This window comes from Diadema antillarum, unplaced genomic scaffold (genome assembly GCF_040938485.1).
Source record: "Diadema antillarum isolate AM-2024a unplaced genomic scaffold, OU_Dant_1.0 seq00000264_RagTag, whole genome shotgun sequence".
NCBI lineage: Eukaryota > Metazoa > Echinodermata > Echinoidea > Diadematoida > Diadematidae > Diadema > Diadema antillarum.
The window spans coordinates 724,002-743,156 of NW_027271302.1; the positions used below are offsets into that span (position 1 = coordinate 724,002).

Here is a 19,155-nt window from a genome sequence, read left to right on the forward strand (position 1 = left end):
TGATTCAGAGCATCAGTCTTTGACAAACGATTTTTACATCTCTCGTTGAGGAATTCCTCACTTCTTGTATGTGTTAAGCAGTGACAATGTATTAAATTCACTTGAATCATTGGGGATAAAACAAAGACTTGTTGGGTGATACTGTATACGCCATATATTTAGTGAGTCTAAATTTTCCCGAATTGGGACTTCCCGACGATTTCGTGAGTGGTTAAATTTGTGACCGTAGAGCACTGTACTAAACGGAGAATTGTATACATGTGCGTCAGATTCCTGTCGGGATTAAGATAATAATTTCCGCGTTTTTAATTTTTAATGTCGCGAATAGCACCTGACTCGCGAAATTCACGAAAATAAAACCATGTGAAATATTCGGCATATACAGTATGAAAGAATAACATTGTCTGACAGATTTAAGCAGCAATATATATGAAAATAATTAAATCAAGAAGATGTAGAAAGTATTGGCACTATGTCTGATCGCAAGCCATATGAAAACTATAGCAATCAGAAACAAGGTATATCAACATAATTGTTAGAGAATGAGAGAGAGAGCTAGGAAAGTAATTTTAAAGGGTATGACAGGGGAAAATATTTCAGCAATGTTACTCCAGCCTACCTCTATAAACAAGTAGAATTTACTTGTGCGATAATGAGGGAGCATTAAGTCAAATTATGAAATCATTTCCCCCCTAACTGATGCAGTGTTACACGCTTCACAGAGATCAATCAGACTTTGTGCATGCATTGAAATTTACAGAATAAAGTATCACATTTACCTTCAGCCCAATACAGTAATACTCAGGGGTGAGAGGCTAATATCAAACAAACAATAAGAATACATACAAAGAAGTTTTTTGAGATTCATATTGACCTTGATATCCAGGAATTTCATAATCAGATTGGTTAGATAAACTTGGGTAGATAGTGACTGTAAAAAAAAAAATCACTGGCCATTAATCATTACTTTTATGTATGGTATAAATGATGTAAATTCGATTGTGAAATATCCATATTTTATTCACTTTACAATGCTGGTTGATTTTGATAGAAATACCATGAATCTGAGAAAAGATGATAAACTACGGGCAAGAAACAGTGAATTATAGAAAAAAGAGATGGAGAGGGAGAGATGACAACTTTTTTGTTGTTGTAAAGAGATGATAACATTGTTAATGGAAGTTAGGTGTCATGGAATGAAATTCTTGTGGGCGTACTGTGTCTCTGTCTAGGGTATAATGAACTGATTTTGTCATCTCCTGCCTCATGTGTTTGAAAGAATGACACTTGTGTATTTTTGTAAGTGTAAATTGCATCTATTGATGATATCCCAATAATGTCACTCACACGCGTAGAAAACTCATTATACGCTGTGAAAGATCGGAAGCTGTAATTTTATTTTTCACCAGTGTGATTGTCTACTTGATTCTTCATGACCTCACCTGTAATGAGTATCACACATAATTATTTTTATAAACCCTTTTGCTCAGACTGTGGATGGCTACTAAAATGTTCCTTTGTGGAAACAACTGTCACAGAAATAGGGAAGTATTGTAGAGAGAGATCAATTTTCATTTTGATTGTTTGAGAACCCCTCCCACTCCATGATTTTTGAAATCCACATGGCCGCATTGACTGTGAAAGGCGACGGAAGCATCGTACCATCTCCCAAATTAATTCTGCTTTAAGTTTGTTGGCAGCCAGCCACAGATGCATTACCTTGATTTATTGAAAACAATGGGGGACATTGTGTGCTGATGATATATGCTTGCCGGATGACGCTCTGGTCTCCTCTCGTCGAACATCAACATTTTATACTCCAACCGGACTGGTAGTCTCCCAGATAGGCAGTCTCAAAGGCTGAGGTATCAGTCCATCTAGAGCTATATAAACAAACCCATCTGGACAAACTGTTCTCTCCCCAGACGGCAGCAAGATACTCTATTATACACTAAGCTGTAGGTTTTTAAGGTTTTGCACTGCCATAGATTTCATGCATATCATTTGACTATTAATATATTGATTGCTGTTTCTGTATAGATGAACAGCAAGGGGTCTGAAAAATGTCTGTCTGTAGACTATCAGGCATAGAGGTTCTCTTTTCCTATAGGTTCTCACAGGTATTGAAAATTTGACTCCTGATTGTTTTAAGTGGGGGGTTTAAAAGTGCCTCAAGGACGTGATTTTCGCAGAGCTTTTCGCAACAATGGTGGAGAAAATGATGTATGTTGTTTGCCCAGAAGTTCAATTTTAGGCAGGCAATGTGTTTCCTTGTGGTTTAATAAGAGACAATATGATGCTTTATAGCATGCAATAGGCTAATATCAAAGTTCAATTTCATTTGACAGCTTTTAATATGGCTTTGGTTACATTAATGAAATAATCTCACGGAACAGACTGATTATTGAATACAGGGTGTTCTCATATCCTGAAGTGACTGCGAGGAAGGGAAGAAACAATGATTTTCAAAAGTGCATTATGTGTGGTCATTTTTGACACAAGTTCATATCTCCTTGAGATAGTAGTGTTTTCTTAATAAATTTTCTTTAATGTGAAGTTATAACCAGCCAGTCCTGTAATGCCTGAAAAGATATCTTATGACCATGGTATATTTTGCTTGATACCTGTCTGAGATCCATATTAGTCTAACAATCCAGTCACATAGTTGATTGACCCTTTGGCTTTGTCTGAAGGCTCAGCCCAGGCTCTTGAAAGGCTTATTGCTGTACAAAACCAGAAACATTCACAAATTGAAGCAATGGCCTTTTTCGCTAGCATGAAACTTTCACGAATTACCAACCATAATGGTGTACAGCATTGTACTGGCATTCAATGCATTGTGGAGTCAAAAACTTTCACATGCACTTTACTTTTTGCAAATCTTGGCTCCTTGCGAAATTTGCGAAAGTTTTCTGCACAGGAAAATTTCTGTTTTTACCGTCCTGTAAGAGTGGAAATTTTCGTGTATATCGCATGACCAGAATCTAGCGCAAAAATAAAAGCGTACAAATATTTTTGCTTGTTATGTGTACCACTATGTAATGTCATGATTTTGCTGATAACCACTATGTATTGTCATGATTCTGCTGAATTAAAATCATGTGAAATTCTGGGTACTTGGCAGAGTGGGACAACAATGCACTAGAAGTGGACTTCTGGCTGTACCAGTGGTGAAGCTGCTTGAGACCGTGTACAGAGTGTGTGCAACCTCATGAGGTACTGTAGGGACAAAATTTCCCACGACTTTGTTTTCTACACATCCATAGTTCAGATATATAAGTTCTTGATATTTTTGTCTCTGCAAATACAACATAAAATGGTATACTTGGTAAACCTTGACCTGCAATCAATCATATTCATGCTCTCTGGATTTTGAGCCTCAAAGAGAATAATTCTTAGAGCAAAAAATTTGCCCCAGCTCACTGAAAAAAAATTTGTAATAGATATCAAATGAATAACAGTACCAACAGCCTGCCAGTAATTAAAGGGATCGTATAGTTTTGGTTGAGATCTGATTTCAGGTTACTAACTTTTTTTTTTTTTTGGTGAGATAATGAGAAACTTCTCATGAAATATGAAAGAGCATGTAATTCCATAAGGAATTCAACATTTATTTGATGAGAATAGGTTTTAAAATGGCTGAGATATCCAAAACTGAGCGATTCTGATATAGTGTTGGACCCACCTTTTAATACGATTGCTTTTTTTGCTTTGTTTTTGGATGTTTCAGTTATTCCAAACCCAGTTTTCATCAAATAAACTTTGAATTCCTCTTAAAATGGTATGCTCTGTACTATTTTGTTGGTGTTTTCTTGGTATCTCGCCAAAAGTTAAAAGCCCAATTCTCATCTCCACCAATACTGTACCATCCCTTTAAATTGGTAATGCTGTCTGGAGGATTTTAGTCTGATCTACTGTGATGTGGAAAACAAAACAAAACAAAACAAACTCAAACCCAGTTTCTCAGGTTTGTTGAAGACACTCTCTTCTCTGCTTAAAACTTATGGACAAGATATACTGTATATGCCATATATTTCACGAGTCTAAATTTTCGCGAATCGGGAATTCCCGACGATTTCGCGAGTGGTTAAATTCGCATTCATGGAGTCCTGTACTGAACGGAGAAGTGTACATGCATACGTCACGTTTACATTGGGATCAGAGTCAGTACTTTTGCGTGTCTTTAATTTCGCGAATAGCACCTGACTCGCGAAATTCGTGAAAATAAAAACCTCGCGAAATATTCAGTGTATACAGTACATGGTAGAATGTCTTCCACTATGGATGGAATCAATATTTCTTGGAATTGAACAACAACAACAACAACAACAAAAAGCAAACACAAAGAACAATCCCTCCCCTGTATTCTCGTTCATTGAATGTACAAAACAACTGGGGAGTAATATGCAAACTATGGTCAGGCATTCAGGGCAGTCATTTTGAAAAACCTGTAAAAACCTCTGTAAAGGTTCATAATTATCAGCATTCTCATTATGTTATTGTTGTTATTGCACCTTTTTTGTTCTTTTTGCCCAGATCTTTGCTCATCTGCTACTTCCATTCGATAAGGAGGAAATGTTTTCTTACAGGGTAAAAGTTTCTTAAACCACCACCTGTTATAAGACCAAGCCTGGACCAGACCCCCAAAAGGTGCAGACAGTCCTTTTCATACTGGTAACTGCAGCAGGAAATGAGAATCACCTGAAATCTAATCTAATCCTAGATCAAGAGTCAGTTTTTATGGTGTGTAAAAAAAAAAAAAAAAAAACCTTAATGAATGAATGCATGAACTGTGTGAAGTAAGAGTTAATTGTTCAAGAGCCTGTGTGTACATCTCAAGCAAATAACTTGCATCAGTTGAGCTCATTTTGGGGAGATCATGATACTGGTTTTTGGCATGGTATTAAAAAACTCTCATTTTGATGCAACTGGCTACTTGGACAAAATGAAAACATTCTGTTTTCAAGAAGAAAAGATAGTATTGACTATGGTACAAGCATAATTCATTATTATATGTTTCCACTTGTCCTGTCAGGAAACAAAGCAAAGGTCCAATAAATTGAACTGGCAAGGTGCTGTCCATAATCTGCATATATCTCACAGTAAATTTTAGTTGCCCTTGGAAATAGGGATGATGGCATGCAATACCTTGATATGGTAAAAGAACTTTGATAGAAGAGCACTAAAATCATTCTTTTATTTTCTTTCTGTTTAACTTCACTCAGTGTGGAGAAACAGTGGATGTGGGCGTTTGGAGTTTTCTTGTTTTGAAGTGTGCACCTGTTTGGTACCTCTTTCTGTTTGGCGCTGGCTTGCCACTGGAAGGAAAGGAGAGAATGACATAAAAGAAAACACCTCACAGAAATCATGTATGCACATATTTAACACTGTTTTCTTTTTACCCCCCAAATAGACCAAGAATGTCTGAGAATGCACCCAGCATTTTAACCATTCCAGGGTAGGGATTGGTCCTCAGTGAAGGTTTGCACTGGTGGCTCTGCGTGTCATATCAAGTGTTTAGATGCAGAATTAAGGCCCCACAAATGGAAGTGCTGTGGTGCATTCTGCATAGCTATTTGCATCTACCTGAATGTCTGGAATAGATTTGCTTTGATGAATATTGAAGGTGAAAACTAACCCACCTCTTTTCCTGGGGGGGGGGGGGGGGGGGGGGGGGGGCGGCGGAGGAGGAACATTTCTCATGTGGAAAAGATGGACTGTAGTGAAGTTGTAGTCCTGTAACACAGGCCAAGCGATTTAGACCCATTTATTCTAGACAATTTATGACACTTCAGCAATATCAGGCAATCACTGTATTTTATGCAATATCTTTTATGCAACTATTCAGTACTTTCAGCTCATGCCAATAAGATCTACTTTCCACCTGTTGATAACAACACCCTGGCATATAATCTTCATTCTCTTGGGCGACACAAATGTATTTTTTTTTTCAGCTATTTAGTTACAGTAATTTTAGCTCATGTCAATAGAGTCTTTCCACTTGTTGATAACAATACTGTATATGATTTCCACTATAAATATTAAGCAGCACAAATGCTCTTTTTACCTGCTTGATAGGAACACCATGTTTGTTTTCCTTAATGAATGTTTAAAGCAATAAGTTTACACCTCCCATTTATTTATGTCATGTTCTGTGATTTTGTCTATTATTCCCTTAATTGATGTTTAGGCTTCCTTCAGCCAAAGTCACAGACAAACTACCATTAATGTCAACTATTTTGCATAGAGGAACTCTTCAAATGCATTGTATTCAATGTGATATGAGCACAAAACTTCACGCTTGCTATTTACTCCATTCTCTATATTAGGTTCACGTGAGCTATAGTGCTTTTACTAGTAATGTTCCCCATGGTCCCCCATGGGAGACCAAGGCCGGGTGCATGTGAGACTTATGTGAGATCTCTATCCAGACACAATCGATAGCACAAGGTATCTCTACATAATCAGTCATAAAACGCCGATTGCGAGTAAGTTGAGGGGTCACTTGATGTTATATTCGTCAGCGCATTAAAAATGTGCAGCTCCTGTGTACTGTACATGTCATCATCCCCCTTTTTTAGGGGACGGTGACTTCACAGAAATTGTGAAACTGGTAAAAACTCGGCTTGTCCAACAATTGCTATTTCAGTAGAGTCAGTTAAAGGTCACCTCCATCAGTTATAAGCTGAAATCAATTGTAAGTCTCGTTATAAAACAGAAACTTATATTTCATCACAATTTAAAATTGACTTTAAATGATTCAGAGTTATACTTGATTTCAGGATCAGTTATAACTTTTGAGCCCGCCGCACACTACACGATGTGAAGTTGTACAACCTTCCAACCATGATACCAGGTCATGCAATCTGGCAATGCATGCTATGCAACCTGACCGTATTGTTTACAAGATATGTAATAATCTTGCTCCATCTTACCTTAAATACTCAATTTCTTTCCGCTCCTCCACTTCAACCCGTTCTCTCCGTTCTTCCTCCACTCTCCAACTATCACATGGTCCCCGCACCTGCACCCGCTATGGTGATAGGGTTTTTTCTGTTATTACTCTGTCTCTCTGGAATAAACTTCCTCTCTATATTCGTAATGCTGAAAATGTTGATAAGTTCAAGTCATTGTTAAAAACTTATCTGTTCACTCAACTTTAATTCTGTTGTTTTGTTGCTGTTGTTATATTGTAATATGTACATGTATATAATGCTGTATTTTTCAATGTCATACTTCTTTTTTTCCGGATCGATGCACTTAGAAACATCAGTATTAAGCGCTATATAAATGTTATTCATTGTCATTGTAGGACCTGCAACCTGCCTCCCATGCACTTAACACACAGTACGTGCGCAGCTAGCAGCTAGCAGCTAGCAGCTAGCAGCTAGCAGCTAGCAGCTAGCTCTAGCTAGCTACAAACACATGACCACTTGAAAAGATTCAACATGCTAAACCCTCCGACCAGGTCATACAACCATGTCCTACCATCTGACACTTGGTGTTTGATGATGTCAAACTGACAGTCAGAATGTCGTACGACCTTAGGTCATGTAATGTGCAGCAGGCCCTAGATGTCAACGATACAGAGTTTGCATAATCCTTGAAACACATTTATTTTTTAGCTGTTGAATGTGTTTGCTGTCCATGTTTCCACATCAGAGAGAAAACTCATATACTTCAGTATAAAGCACATGGTAGATCCGCTGATGTTAATCTCTTATAATGCAGGCTTCCAACATAGAGCCTCGCAAAGAGTAGAACAAGATAAACAATAATGAATAAAGGGAACTTTATGTGAATGCGTGAAATATTAACAAACAGGAAGTGCTAATCAAGTTACGATGGAACTGTGAGTAAATTTAATCTCTCCTTTTTAACATTTGAAATAAGAGACTTCAGACTCTAAAATGAAAGTACATTGTGTTGTACAATCATGCTTGGATTAATCAATGATTTTACCTTAAGAAAAAACAACAACCCTAAGACATTTCAGTAAACAAGAGCATTTTCATGTAAAAAATTAGGTTTTTATTTTAAGATACAGTAAACGTCTTTGCAGTTTGTGTTTAGGCTGTGTTACTTTCTCAAAACCCAAAACTAAATTTGACAGAAAGTGTTCATTTAATAATGCATTCAGTCCTGTACTACACTTACAGGCTTCATCCCTCTGCCAATGGAAATCTTACTTAGATGTCAAATCTTCTGTCCTTACAGAGTCAGGTATAACCTTTGTATACTGTAAATGTTCCCATCATATGTGACAATGTGAAATATTGTATGCAATATAATGGCAGATGAAAAATGTTATTATTGGTTCATGTGGTTTCTCATTAATTTTCTTTCTGAACAAAAGCACAAAAACTTCAAGGATTGCTTTAAGCAAAATTATTTACCATCTTAAGAAATGATTTAAATGCAAATGATGCAAACAAAAAAATCAAATCAAATCCATCTATTTTGAAGGGACCCAAGATTTCATGTTTCTTTCGACAGTCATTCATCTCTGCGGCCATACAAGTTACCTATACATACAGTATTTCTGTCACTAGGACCCCGTTTACAGTGTGGGGCTGGGCCGAGCTGTGGCTGAGCCCCGCAATTTTGTCCGTTACACAGCCGGGCTCAGCCATGCTTTTAATTCAAACCTTTCAATATTTTGTCGTAGTGGGGCTCTGCTTGTAAACAAACGCAATTTGGTATACTGTAAAAATGGATATTTTCGCGCGACTAATTTTTCGCGCTTGGCCGGGTAAGAAGAGTTTCGCGTGTTTTAAATTCCGCGGAATCAAGACATCACGCACAGGAACATATGGCGAGCATAAATATTCGCGTGCATTTAGTTTCGCGCTAGTTTCAGGTTGTGCGAAATGCACGAAAATTTCAACGTTTACAGTAGTCTGGTTTTCAGACCCTTTGCCAACTGGATTCCGTGGCGAGGAAGTCGCCGTTCGGGCAAAGGCCTTTGCCGAAGGAAAAATCCTTTGCAGGACAAAACCACCTTAAACTATACTAGTTTTCGATCTTGAGGGGGTTAATATCCTGAATAACGAAATAGTACATGCAGAGGATTTGGAAGCCAGACTAAAATTGGCCGCGCATTTGGCCCAGTTTGCGTTTACTCTGAGAAAAGGCTTGGCTCGGCCGCGGGTGCCAAAGCATGGCCAAATACGCAGCCAATTTTGGCCCCGCATTGGCCTTTTTGCGCGTTTACACTGAAATGAAGGCGGGCTCGGCCGTGGCCTCGCCGTGGCCTCGCCTCGCACTGTAAACGGGGTCCAAGAGATCACCTCCATGGAAGTGGATTTTTACTGAATTTGTAGAAATTTAGAGAAATTCAGGAAGTGTTTTTCCATTCATATCAAGGATAAGTGGTAATTTGATCTAATGTATTTGACATAATCTAAAATACGTTGATGGCAGACATTTTTCCACATGAGAAAAAATGTTAAAAGCAGGAAGTCGTGCAGGAAAGGGCTGTTATGTAAGAATGACCCAATCCGTATTCCAGGCAACCTATTCAGTGTTTCAATTATGTATGTGTTTCTCAGTTTTTTTTTTCTTTTTTTAATGCAATGTCATACTTGCATACTGCAGCTGTTGCATGACCTGTTGTTGTACTTGAATGCTTGTCATCCCTGACTTTTTGGATGGGGGGGGGGGGATATTAAAACAGTTCATAGAGTGTGTGGGACTTTGGTTTGGGTATATGAGAAAGGCCTATTCTTGCTGTCTAAATTATTGAGACTTTGCTGGCATTTGCTGAAGTAAATGGCAACATTTGAGTCCTCTGCTATCACCAATCTCAGTAGTACAGTCTGGAAATGAGAAAAATATGTAATTTCCAACCAACAACAGGAACACTTTAGAAATGCAAGGAGACAGGACAAAGTGCATAAAGAAATTATAAAACAATAGAAATGGGTAAAGAGAGAAAGAGAGGAAGAGAGAGGGAGAGAAGGAAAGAGAGAGGGAGAAAGAGAAAATGTGTTTGTATGTGTGTTTGTGTGTTTGTGTGTGTGTGCATGTGTGTGTGTCTTTGAGAGAGAAAGAGAGAAAATGGAACAAAGACGAGACATGAATAATTTTTACCCCCCACAAATTCATGAATAATAAAGCATGATAACAATAATGACATGTGCTTGGATACCCGTGCGTGTGTGTGTGTTGTTGTTTTTTTTCTTTTTGCATGTGTGTGCTTTTCAGTATCGTTTTTGAACCAGATGAAAGTACAATGACCAGAAGCTTTGCTTTGTTCACACTAGATTATCAATATTGATATAGGGCAGTGTTGATCAGTTGATCTTTTCATGCGTTGGAGACAACACAGACTATGTGTGCATGAAAGAGCTTCTGTACAAGTTTGTACACACATTGATTACAAATGCCAAGATGAGAAGTATTGAGCCTTGATAGATATGAATCAGAAAGGAATAGATCACACCAAACACTGAATGATGTACTCACGAATGAAGCGCATTCCTTATCTTTTAGATTAATTGTTCACTGTGAACGGCGCCATGCTTTCCCTTGATCTTGTACAAATTAATGCATGAGCATTGTACTTGCATAAACAGAGTGGTAGTTACATAGATGCACAGTAGTCAAGACCTGTACTGTGGTAATTATGTGCATTGGGTCACCAAAATGGACAGGGAGAGGTGTAAGGTTTTCCATTACCTATTGGCACAGGTATTTGTACTTGACTGCTTAGATTTACAGCAAATGAACCATCACAAATGTCGGTCGATCGATGTCTGAGAGATTGAGAGAACACCTTATCATGTGTAGAAAGCATTTCTAGGATGCTGCCGATGAAGGGAAATCGTGTAATGCTGAGACAAAGGAGAGTGGGTGGTAGTGTAACCGGAAGTCGTGCTATGGGATGCATGGTACGCAATTAATTTCTCTAATGGTGTACGTAGGGAGATTATGCTACCAGCCACTTGTTGCTCGAACAATATCAATTACTGTAGGATCTCACAAAATTGGTAGCTGTTGTGTCTGGCTCTCAGGCCCAACTCTGTCGTCATTATTCATATAGAATAATTAAAGATAAAAATGGGATGGGGATTTGAGCTACAGTTGATGCTGTATTGGTGTAGAGGTACATTGAATCCCCTTCATCAGCGTTGTGGCTATTCTTGTCACATGTACAATTCAAGCGTACAGGGTGTGTGTCAGTGTGATTTTGAGTTAATGGAATCATTAACTTTTGTCAAGCGACCTTGAGTCTGCAACCGGTGCGGATCGTGAGCTGTGGCTGTGTTCTCTGCCACTCTGCATTTCATCTAATCGTGCCCTTAATGAAAAGTTTTTTGCTGTGACCTTGAGTCAAGGGTAGACTGGTTACTGCCAGCCGCTCCACTACAGATCGTAGTTGCGCAGACTTTGTTCATAGATATTGTGGCTGAGATAGATATTTGTCTGTTGTTGGACACACCTAGGTTTCATGAAGTTAGCACCTGGAATACGTCACTGTTGTTTAGGAAGAGATTCTAAAGCCGTAACTTGCAGGAGACCTGTTGGTCTGCTTAGATTTCATAACTTTCTTTGAGACGGGTTAATTCTTTACACGGTCTGCTGCATACTGTGATAATTCATAACTTAGTCAACAGTGCTAAATTCACACATTCACTCACAGGAAACAATTAGCCCAAATATCAATGTGGATTGAGTAAAACTCTTCTTTTGAATAATCAAATGCAAGAAAAAGATAGTTACAGAAGCATTGATTACCCAAAAATGAGATGGTAGAGATGTTTAAGGGGAAAATATGGTCCCTTGATATCGTCTTTTAAATACAATATCAATTTTTTTAGTTTGGGGATTTTTTCTTTTAAGTACACATTGTACAGAAAGTGCTGTAAAACCTTTTCTTTTGTTTGTGGCAAAAAATCCCAGATAAAGGATTAGACTAATGATAAACAGATATTTCATGTTGAATATGACATAGAATGGTATTCAAACATTAGTATTGCATGATAATGGTTTTGCATCACACATAGTGTATGTGGTTTTGATTTCAAAAGTAGAAAATTTGCTAAAATGGTGCTGTCTCTTGTGTGGGTAAGATTGATCGAGTAAAATTTGTGTGTTTTTTTCCCTGTCATGTATAAGTTATCATCTACCTGGACAAACACATGTATTCTGCAAGATTTGCTTGCAGTATCATATAAGGTTTCTTGAGACAAGGCATTCTGTGTGCTATGGGGTTCCATCCATCCTACACTGCGTTTGACACCATGATTTCAGGAGAGCACTGCGATCACCAACCCCGCAAAGTTAGCTCCTCAATTATGCATCCAGCAATGCAGGACTAAACCCCTAATCCATATACCATACCTGTGAAGTGGGGAATTATATGCCAGCCTCATCATTGAATTTGTCCTGCCGGGATTACGTGAACAAAACAAGTCCCTTCATGAATTATTTATCTGTTGTACATAACACCTTGCATGCCTTGTATGCAGGGTGATTGCCGTTCACCTAGGGTATGTGAGACATTCCAGTCAGTGTATATTCAAACCTTCTGATATACAGCATAAAATCCAACCTAAATCACCAAAGAGGCATATTGCTTGATTAAATTCCAACTGACAGCTGTGAAAATGTTTCATTTTGTGGCTTACAAGGTATTGGTGTGAAGTTTCAGTACACCAAAGCAGCTGTAGTAAGTGATAGTATTTTTTTTTTTTTGGGGGGGGGGGGGGGGGGTGAGGAATGTGGAGCATACACTTACTTCAAATGTAGACTTAACTGAGGCTGTTCACCAAGTGAATGCCACTTCCATGATATAAGGATCTGTAGTTATGTGTGGTGAATGACAACCTAAAATTCTGAAAATTAATCCTTCCTTGAAGTGATGTTGTACTGTTGTGTTCTTGTCAACATACTTTAAATATAAAATTATTGTCATAAAAACAGCACAGTGGACAGAGAGACAGACACCAGCAAACCTTCTCCAAAGTAAAGCAAATATGAAAAAAAAAAATCAAAGACTGTAGAATTACTCTGCTTCCTGAGAGTGATTCCTGAAAGTGCATGGAAATGTTTTGAAAAGCTATATGAATATGTGTCTATATAATTATAAATACACTATTTTCTATTAATTTCTTGACTGACATTATTTTTCTCATGATGGAGTGGGCAAGATATACAGAGTTCTACAAATGCCAGCTCTTGGTCATAGCAAGGAGGTTCGAGAAATGGAGTCACAACAGTCTTATACGCTTTGATCCCATGCTCGAAGCCACCACTCAAAAATATTTGAAGTATGTGTCAAACTGGATCTGCCGCTCAGATGCGAAGACAATTGACTCGTGTCTCATTGCATAATCACCAGCCACTTTCCAAGGAAGATATGTCTTTGTGATGGTAATTACTTTTTCGCTATCCCTACTTACAAACGATGGGCGGTGGACAATGGTAAAGGCACGGGGATGCGCGAATAGAAATTGCTCAAATATTGCTGAAATAGATATATATCAAAATTACTCGACTGTACATGTCTGTACGCTAATCTGACATATTAGTTTATAAAGAACTATACTTGAAGATGATACCATATTAGTTTCATTTGGCGGAAATAGGGAGAAAAAGTGATAAAACCGGCTTTCCATGAGGGTAGAATTTCAAACACTTTCACAAAATACAGCTCAGATTTACACTTTTGCACATATTTACGAATGGAATGGACTTTTGTTTTATATACTTTATCATTAGGTGAAATTTCATTGCATTTGATATATAAACGAGCAGCATATATCCAATATTATGTGAGCATTAAAAATGAGTCTTCAGATTGCTCAGAAAGATGGCGGCTTCAAGCATCGAACATCAAAGGCACAAATGCACCTGTGGAATTCTTTTGTCCATCCATAGAAAACTGACAGCTGATTGAATAATAAATAGTCAGTTGTAACTCCATCTCTTGAACCTCCTTGGTCATAGCTAACTTTGTCTGGGATGTGAGGCTGGTTTGTGATGGGAATGACATTGCAGTGGAGAGAAATGCCTTCAAAGGCAAGATCTCCAAGATTGGACTGTACAAACTCTGCCAGTGGGGGCGCTCTTCCTGAATGCACAACAGGTAGACAGGCTGGATTCTGACTTGGCTGTGCACTGTGCAGATATACCACATGCTGCAGGCCTTGGTAGTTTCACATCAAAGCAAGATGAATAAAAAGGACTTGCACAATGAAAACATGATCCTCGACTCTTCTTTCTCTTTACTGGATATTGAGTAATACCTGTACTTGACACATAAATTATGTTTATATGTTTATCGTTATGTGTATGGTCAATATTATGAACTTGAGAGTCTTGATATTGTAGCTTAGCACACCCAAATCATTGGTTTAATTGCTGTGCTATATGAAAGCATGATTCGTACAGTTGATGGTCACAGATTCTTCAGGAATGTATCTCATATGCCCTTTCCAATATTTCCCCATGTGCAGTATCACATTAAAGCATTGATCACTCAACATTAATGTGTGAATTTGTTGGTGTAATTTCATATCTTCATTAGATAGCATGAAGTGGAGATAAAAATGTAATATATCTATGTATCTAACTTAATAGGAATATGTATGCAAGTCAACAGTTTGTATCTTAGAATGAGACATTGTAGAGTTCCCTTCAACTGTATATCTGCACCCAGTCTCAAAGATGTTCACAAAGGTTTAAAATAATTTTTCTAATTTACTTTTTTAAAAAAGAGTAGAAAACCTTGAAATAGTATTATTGGAGTGATTTAGTAGCTTTAAGCAAGCTATAACCAAAGTAATTCACTTGTTCTGTATGTCACAATGGTGTATATTGTAGCACAGAGATTGACATTATGTTACAGCATTTTGTGTGTGTGTCTGTGTGTGTGGTTTGTGTGTATGTAGACACAGAGCTACTTTATCACAAACTGTTGCTGTTGCAAAATGATAAGTCCTCAAACATTTTCTGAGTGACTATCAAATATTCAAAGGTAGCTAAGCACTTGTTTAATGCTTTACTTTCATTGAATCTGTGGCTTGTGTACATTATGCCACAACTTTGATCATGCTGGAAAAGCGTGCATAGAATTGAAACATTACTGTATGTGGGGATGTTTAATGTAATTAAAGTGTGAGGGTCTGTATTTCAAGTTTGTGATACTAATATTCCTTTGAAAGGCTTCTACAGACCTGACAATTTGGCACTTATTACGGTAATGTTGTGACAAAAGTTCCCTCACTTTGGAGAAAATGTTGAATGAAAGATATGAACGGAACTATGGCCAGATCATGATAAATCAAAGTTTTCTTTCATTTAGTAGCAGTGTCTGTATTATTGCCTTTTGATTTCCGTAGAATTTATATTTGAGCCAAATCTTCTCCAGTGATCATTTTGTCATATATTTGTCTTTATTTCTCATCATCATATTATTTTCTTTTTTTGTTTTCACTCTCCACAGCAGTATTTTACAGTTGCTTTTGTCTTTTAAGTAGTATTAGTGGTGCAGGTGTACCAAGTTCGCGTGGTAATTTGAGCCACGCAGCTGACAGTGATTTATTTCATGACTCAGTGCTACCTGTGAATTGTCCATTAGGAAGGTAATACTAGTGATTTGAATAATACATCACTGTTAGAGGATGTCTGTATAACTTGAATTGACCAGGGACCCTGATCCCTATAGACTTATTCACTTTCTGTTTACAAGAGAGAAAGAAAGAGAGAGGGAGAAGTCACTGTCCCCTAATATAGCCAATTTGTTGTGTTTGCTCCAAAAATCTTCACATTATGCCCTTCATCTGTTGCAAATCTCATTGACTTGGATAAAAACCAGAATTTGCCTTTCTGAATTTTCACTAACCATGCAAATCTAAAGACTTGAAGCTTGATTTTATGGAGAGAGGAGCACTCAATTGAAATGTGCTCACTTTTGGTTTCAAGATATCTTTACAATTCATCAAGAGAGAATTTAAGCAGTGATCTTGCCGTCGCTATCTAGTGTTCCTCTCCATGCTATAAACTGCTAGTGAGTTTTATATTTTCATCTAATGCAAGCAGTATGTTCCTTGCCAGAATCTTTCAGGTTAATTTTTCAAATGAGGTATTGTCACTCCTGGATGCTATTAAATCCCACGCCTGGCTCTCATTCTCCTTCTTCCCCACTTTGTATATTATTATTTACCTTCCTTTGGATGGAGACGATATCGTTAGTATGGTGTAATCACATCATGGGGCTTCTCATCTCTCCGCTGTGCAGGGAGCAGCCAGCAAGGGCGGCAGAGCGAGGCGAGATGCGCTCTGGCTAGCAGTAATTTCCCTAATGGTGTTCGGGCTTGGCTGGGGGTGAAACGGGAGAGGGCCGCTACCGGAGGGGGGCTTGTCAAGGTGCATCAGGGCAGCCATCCATCCCCCACTAGCCGGCCTGGCTGAACCATGCAGGGAAGGGAAACAAATTTGAAAGGGGGTATGGGAGTCGTTAAGTAGCTGGTCACTAGGCTATCAGTTTACCAAAGGGGGCAGGATGTTTAGGAGGGAGGTGGGTAGCTATGCATGAAAGCTTGGGTGATTTGCACAATCAACATAATTAGTAGCGTATCTGACCATCATCTGGAATGATGTGTAGTTGCTGATATAAATGGTGTCAGTTATCACAGAGTGAGCTACATCAAGTCATGAAACTAGTTTAGCTCATTGGAGAAATTATCTGACTGTGTGTGAGAGAGTGCATTGACCAATAACCTAAGAATCTTTCATAAGTAATATTGCCTCCAGTACTCTTTACACATTGTACAAAATGCAAGCCATTGTCCTGTATATGTGTATGTTGTGTTGTTGTTGTTGTTGTTGTTGTTGTTTTTTGTCTGTGTGTATTTTTCTCTTGAGATAGTTTGGCGTGAATGTGAAAATCTTGAAAACTCTGCTTTCAAATAGTGGCTTGTCCATTATGGGAGTGTATCATGAGATGGCTTGGCTAAATACTTCATTGCCCTGGTGATAATTTATCACGCACAATTAAGCTGTGAGTGCAGTATCCTTACATTGGATCTTGGAATATTGGAGATATTATGTTTGATGGAAGATACTGATTATAAATGCCTATTTCTGTTTGGAAATATTCTGTGTTTCTGTTTGTCATCTAAAAGAACAAGTAAATTCTTTTCCTCATTGATAAAAGGTCCATCACCATATCATGTAAAATTTAGTATGCCACAATATCACAATGCAATAGTAGAATGTATCCTGCTTTCCAGAACATATCCAATGCAACACTATGACTGTGCCAGTGAATCTAATGGTCCAAACAAACAGAATATATGTTATAAAATATAAACTAGTACAAGACAGTGGAAATGTTTCAAATAATGTCCATGGTAACAACAGAACATTGGGCATAATAAGAAATTGTAATGTGTCTTCTTTTTTTGTTCCTTCGTTTACAGCAACAACGGAGATTGGATCTGCTGACAATAACAGCTCCAGGTATGTGGGATCATTTTGTGTGTCTCCTTATTTCGACATTCCAAGTGTTTGATGTGTGCTCATATTTACGTCTGAATCTATGGAGGTCATTGGGAGGGATAAATATGGAGATTAGGGGAAGGAGCTAACAACAACAACAACAACAACAAAATTCTGCTCTTGCCAGGATTAGTAAACACACCAGCGAGGTAGATTAATGCGGTGGATTTGTTTGCAATTTAAAAAAAAGATTCAAAGGCAAGTGGAAATTACTATAAAAGACAATATAAAAACAATAGGAGGTCATAGTTGTTTTTGTGATTAAACCTTCAAATTTACATTATCATAGTAATCAAACTCTTTAATAAAATGTATGCATGATGACCCTGAAAAAATCCCAGCAAAAACAAAATGCAATAGACAGACCAAAACTGAAGAATGTATGTTTACTGACTGACACAGAGGTGTGAAATTGACAGGTTGGCATACCATGCAAATTATCCAGAATCGCCAGTAAACAAGCTCAGCAGTTGTTGATAAATGTAAACCAAATGTCCAGCAGCCTTATGTTCTGTACAATTAAATAAGTAGGTTAGCTGAAAAAAAAAGGATGATGCTGCTCAATTTGCATCTGCCACAGACCCAATTCAGCATGCCTGAATTGTTCCTTTTCAAAACATATTCAGCGTAAAAATTCATGCCTGTCACAGATTTGTTGTTGTGTGTCTTTAGCCCAATGCATATCTGGAGAAAAAGTTCAAACAAAAGACAGGTGTCTTCATTTCCTGTGGCATAAAAGTATTTTTTTCCCTTTTTTTTAAGAGGGGGGGGGGGGGGAGGGGTCCATCCATAGGGATATGGAACCTTCTTGTTAGAGAAGTAGGGAGTTCATAACCTTTCATAATGTGTGTTTTTGAACTGCTTCTAAGCCTTAGACTAGGGTGTGTATGCAGAGACATTTTGCTGTTCTGTCCATAGTCTGTATTCTATATTTTCCAGGGCTTTCGATAGGTTTAGGATGTCATATTAGGCGTTTTCACATCAGCCCGATAAAAATCCAAACTCGAGATATTTTTCGCGATTGCGAATTAGCGCGCTATTTCATTTCCTATTCACATCAGCCCGAAGAGAATTAGCTGAAATTTTTTCGAGCTAATTCGACAGCTGAGCATGTGCAAACAGCATCAGTAATGTGTGCACTTTCAAAAATTCCTCATGATTTGTGTGCAGTTTGCCTCGATCGATCGGGTCACACACGCTATGCATGATGGGATGCATCGCGCTAATTTATTGAGGCGTTTTCACATTATCAAATAGCGCACTAGTTTGCCAATTATCCCGCTATTTCACAAATTTCCTGAGTTGGACTCAAGAAATTTTCTCGATCAGAGCGATACAATTAGCGCTCTAATTTGTGTTCACATTATCAAATAGCGCACTATTTCGTGATCGGGTTAATTTCCCAAGTCAGAAAATAGCGTGCTATTTCGAAACATTGGGCTGATGTGAAAACGCCTATTGACATTAGTGTTTGGCGTATTAAAAAAAGAAATAAAAGTAAATGATAGTGAATCAACCTCTGGCTATTTTGTTCTTCACATACCTAAAAATGGTAATTCTATAGATGCTCTTTAGTAGTCTCTATTTTGTTTATCTGCCATGAGACTTGTCTGTACCATAAGTTCTGAGATACATTCACTTGTTGAT

General features: G+C 38.0%; 1 protein-coding gene across 1 annotated transcript in view; it reads left to right on the top strand.

Moving 5' to 3' along the window:
* Nucleotides 1–19,155, top strand: part of LOC139729807 (cytosolic carboxypeptidase 6-like) — a 100,864-nt gene that overhangs the window by 42,968 nt on the left and 38,741 nt on the right. Inside the window, exon 6 of the mRNA XM_071640737.1 lies at nucleotides 17,430–17,469. Coding sequence (XP_071496838.1) covers nucleotides 17,430–17,469 — 40 coding nt within the window. The remainder of the gene's footprint in view (nucleotides 1–17,429; nucleotides 17,470–19,155) is intronic.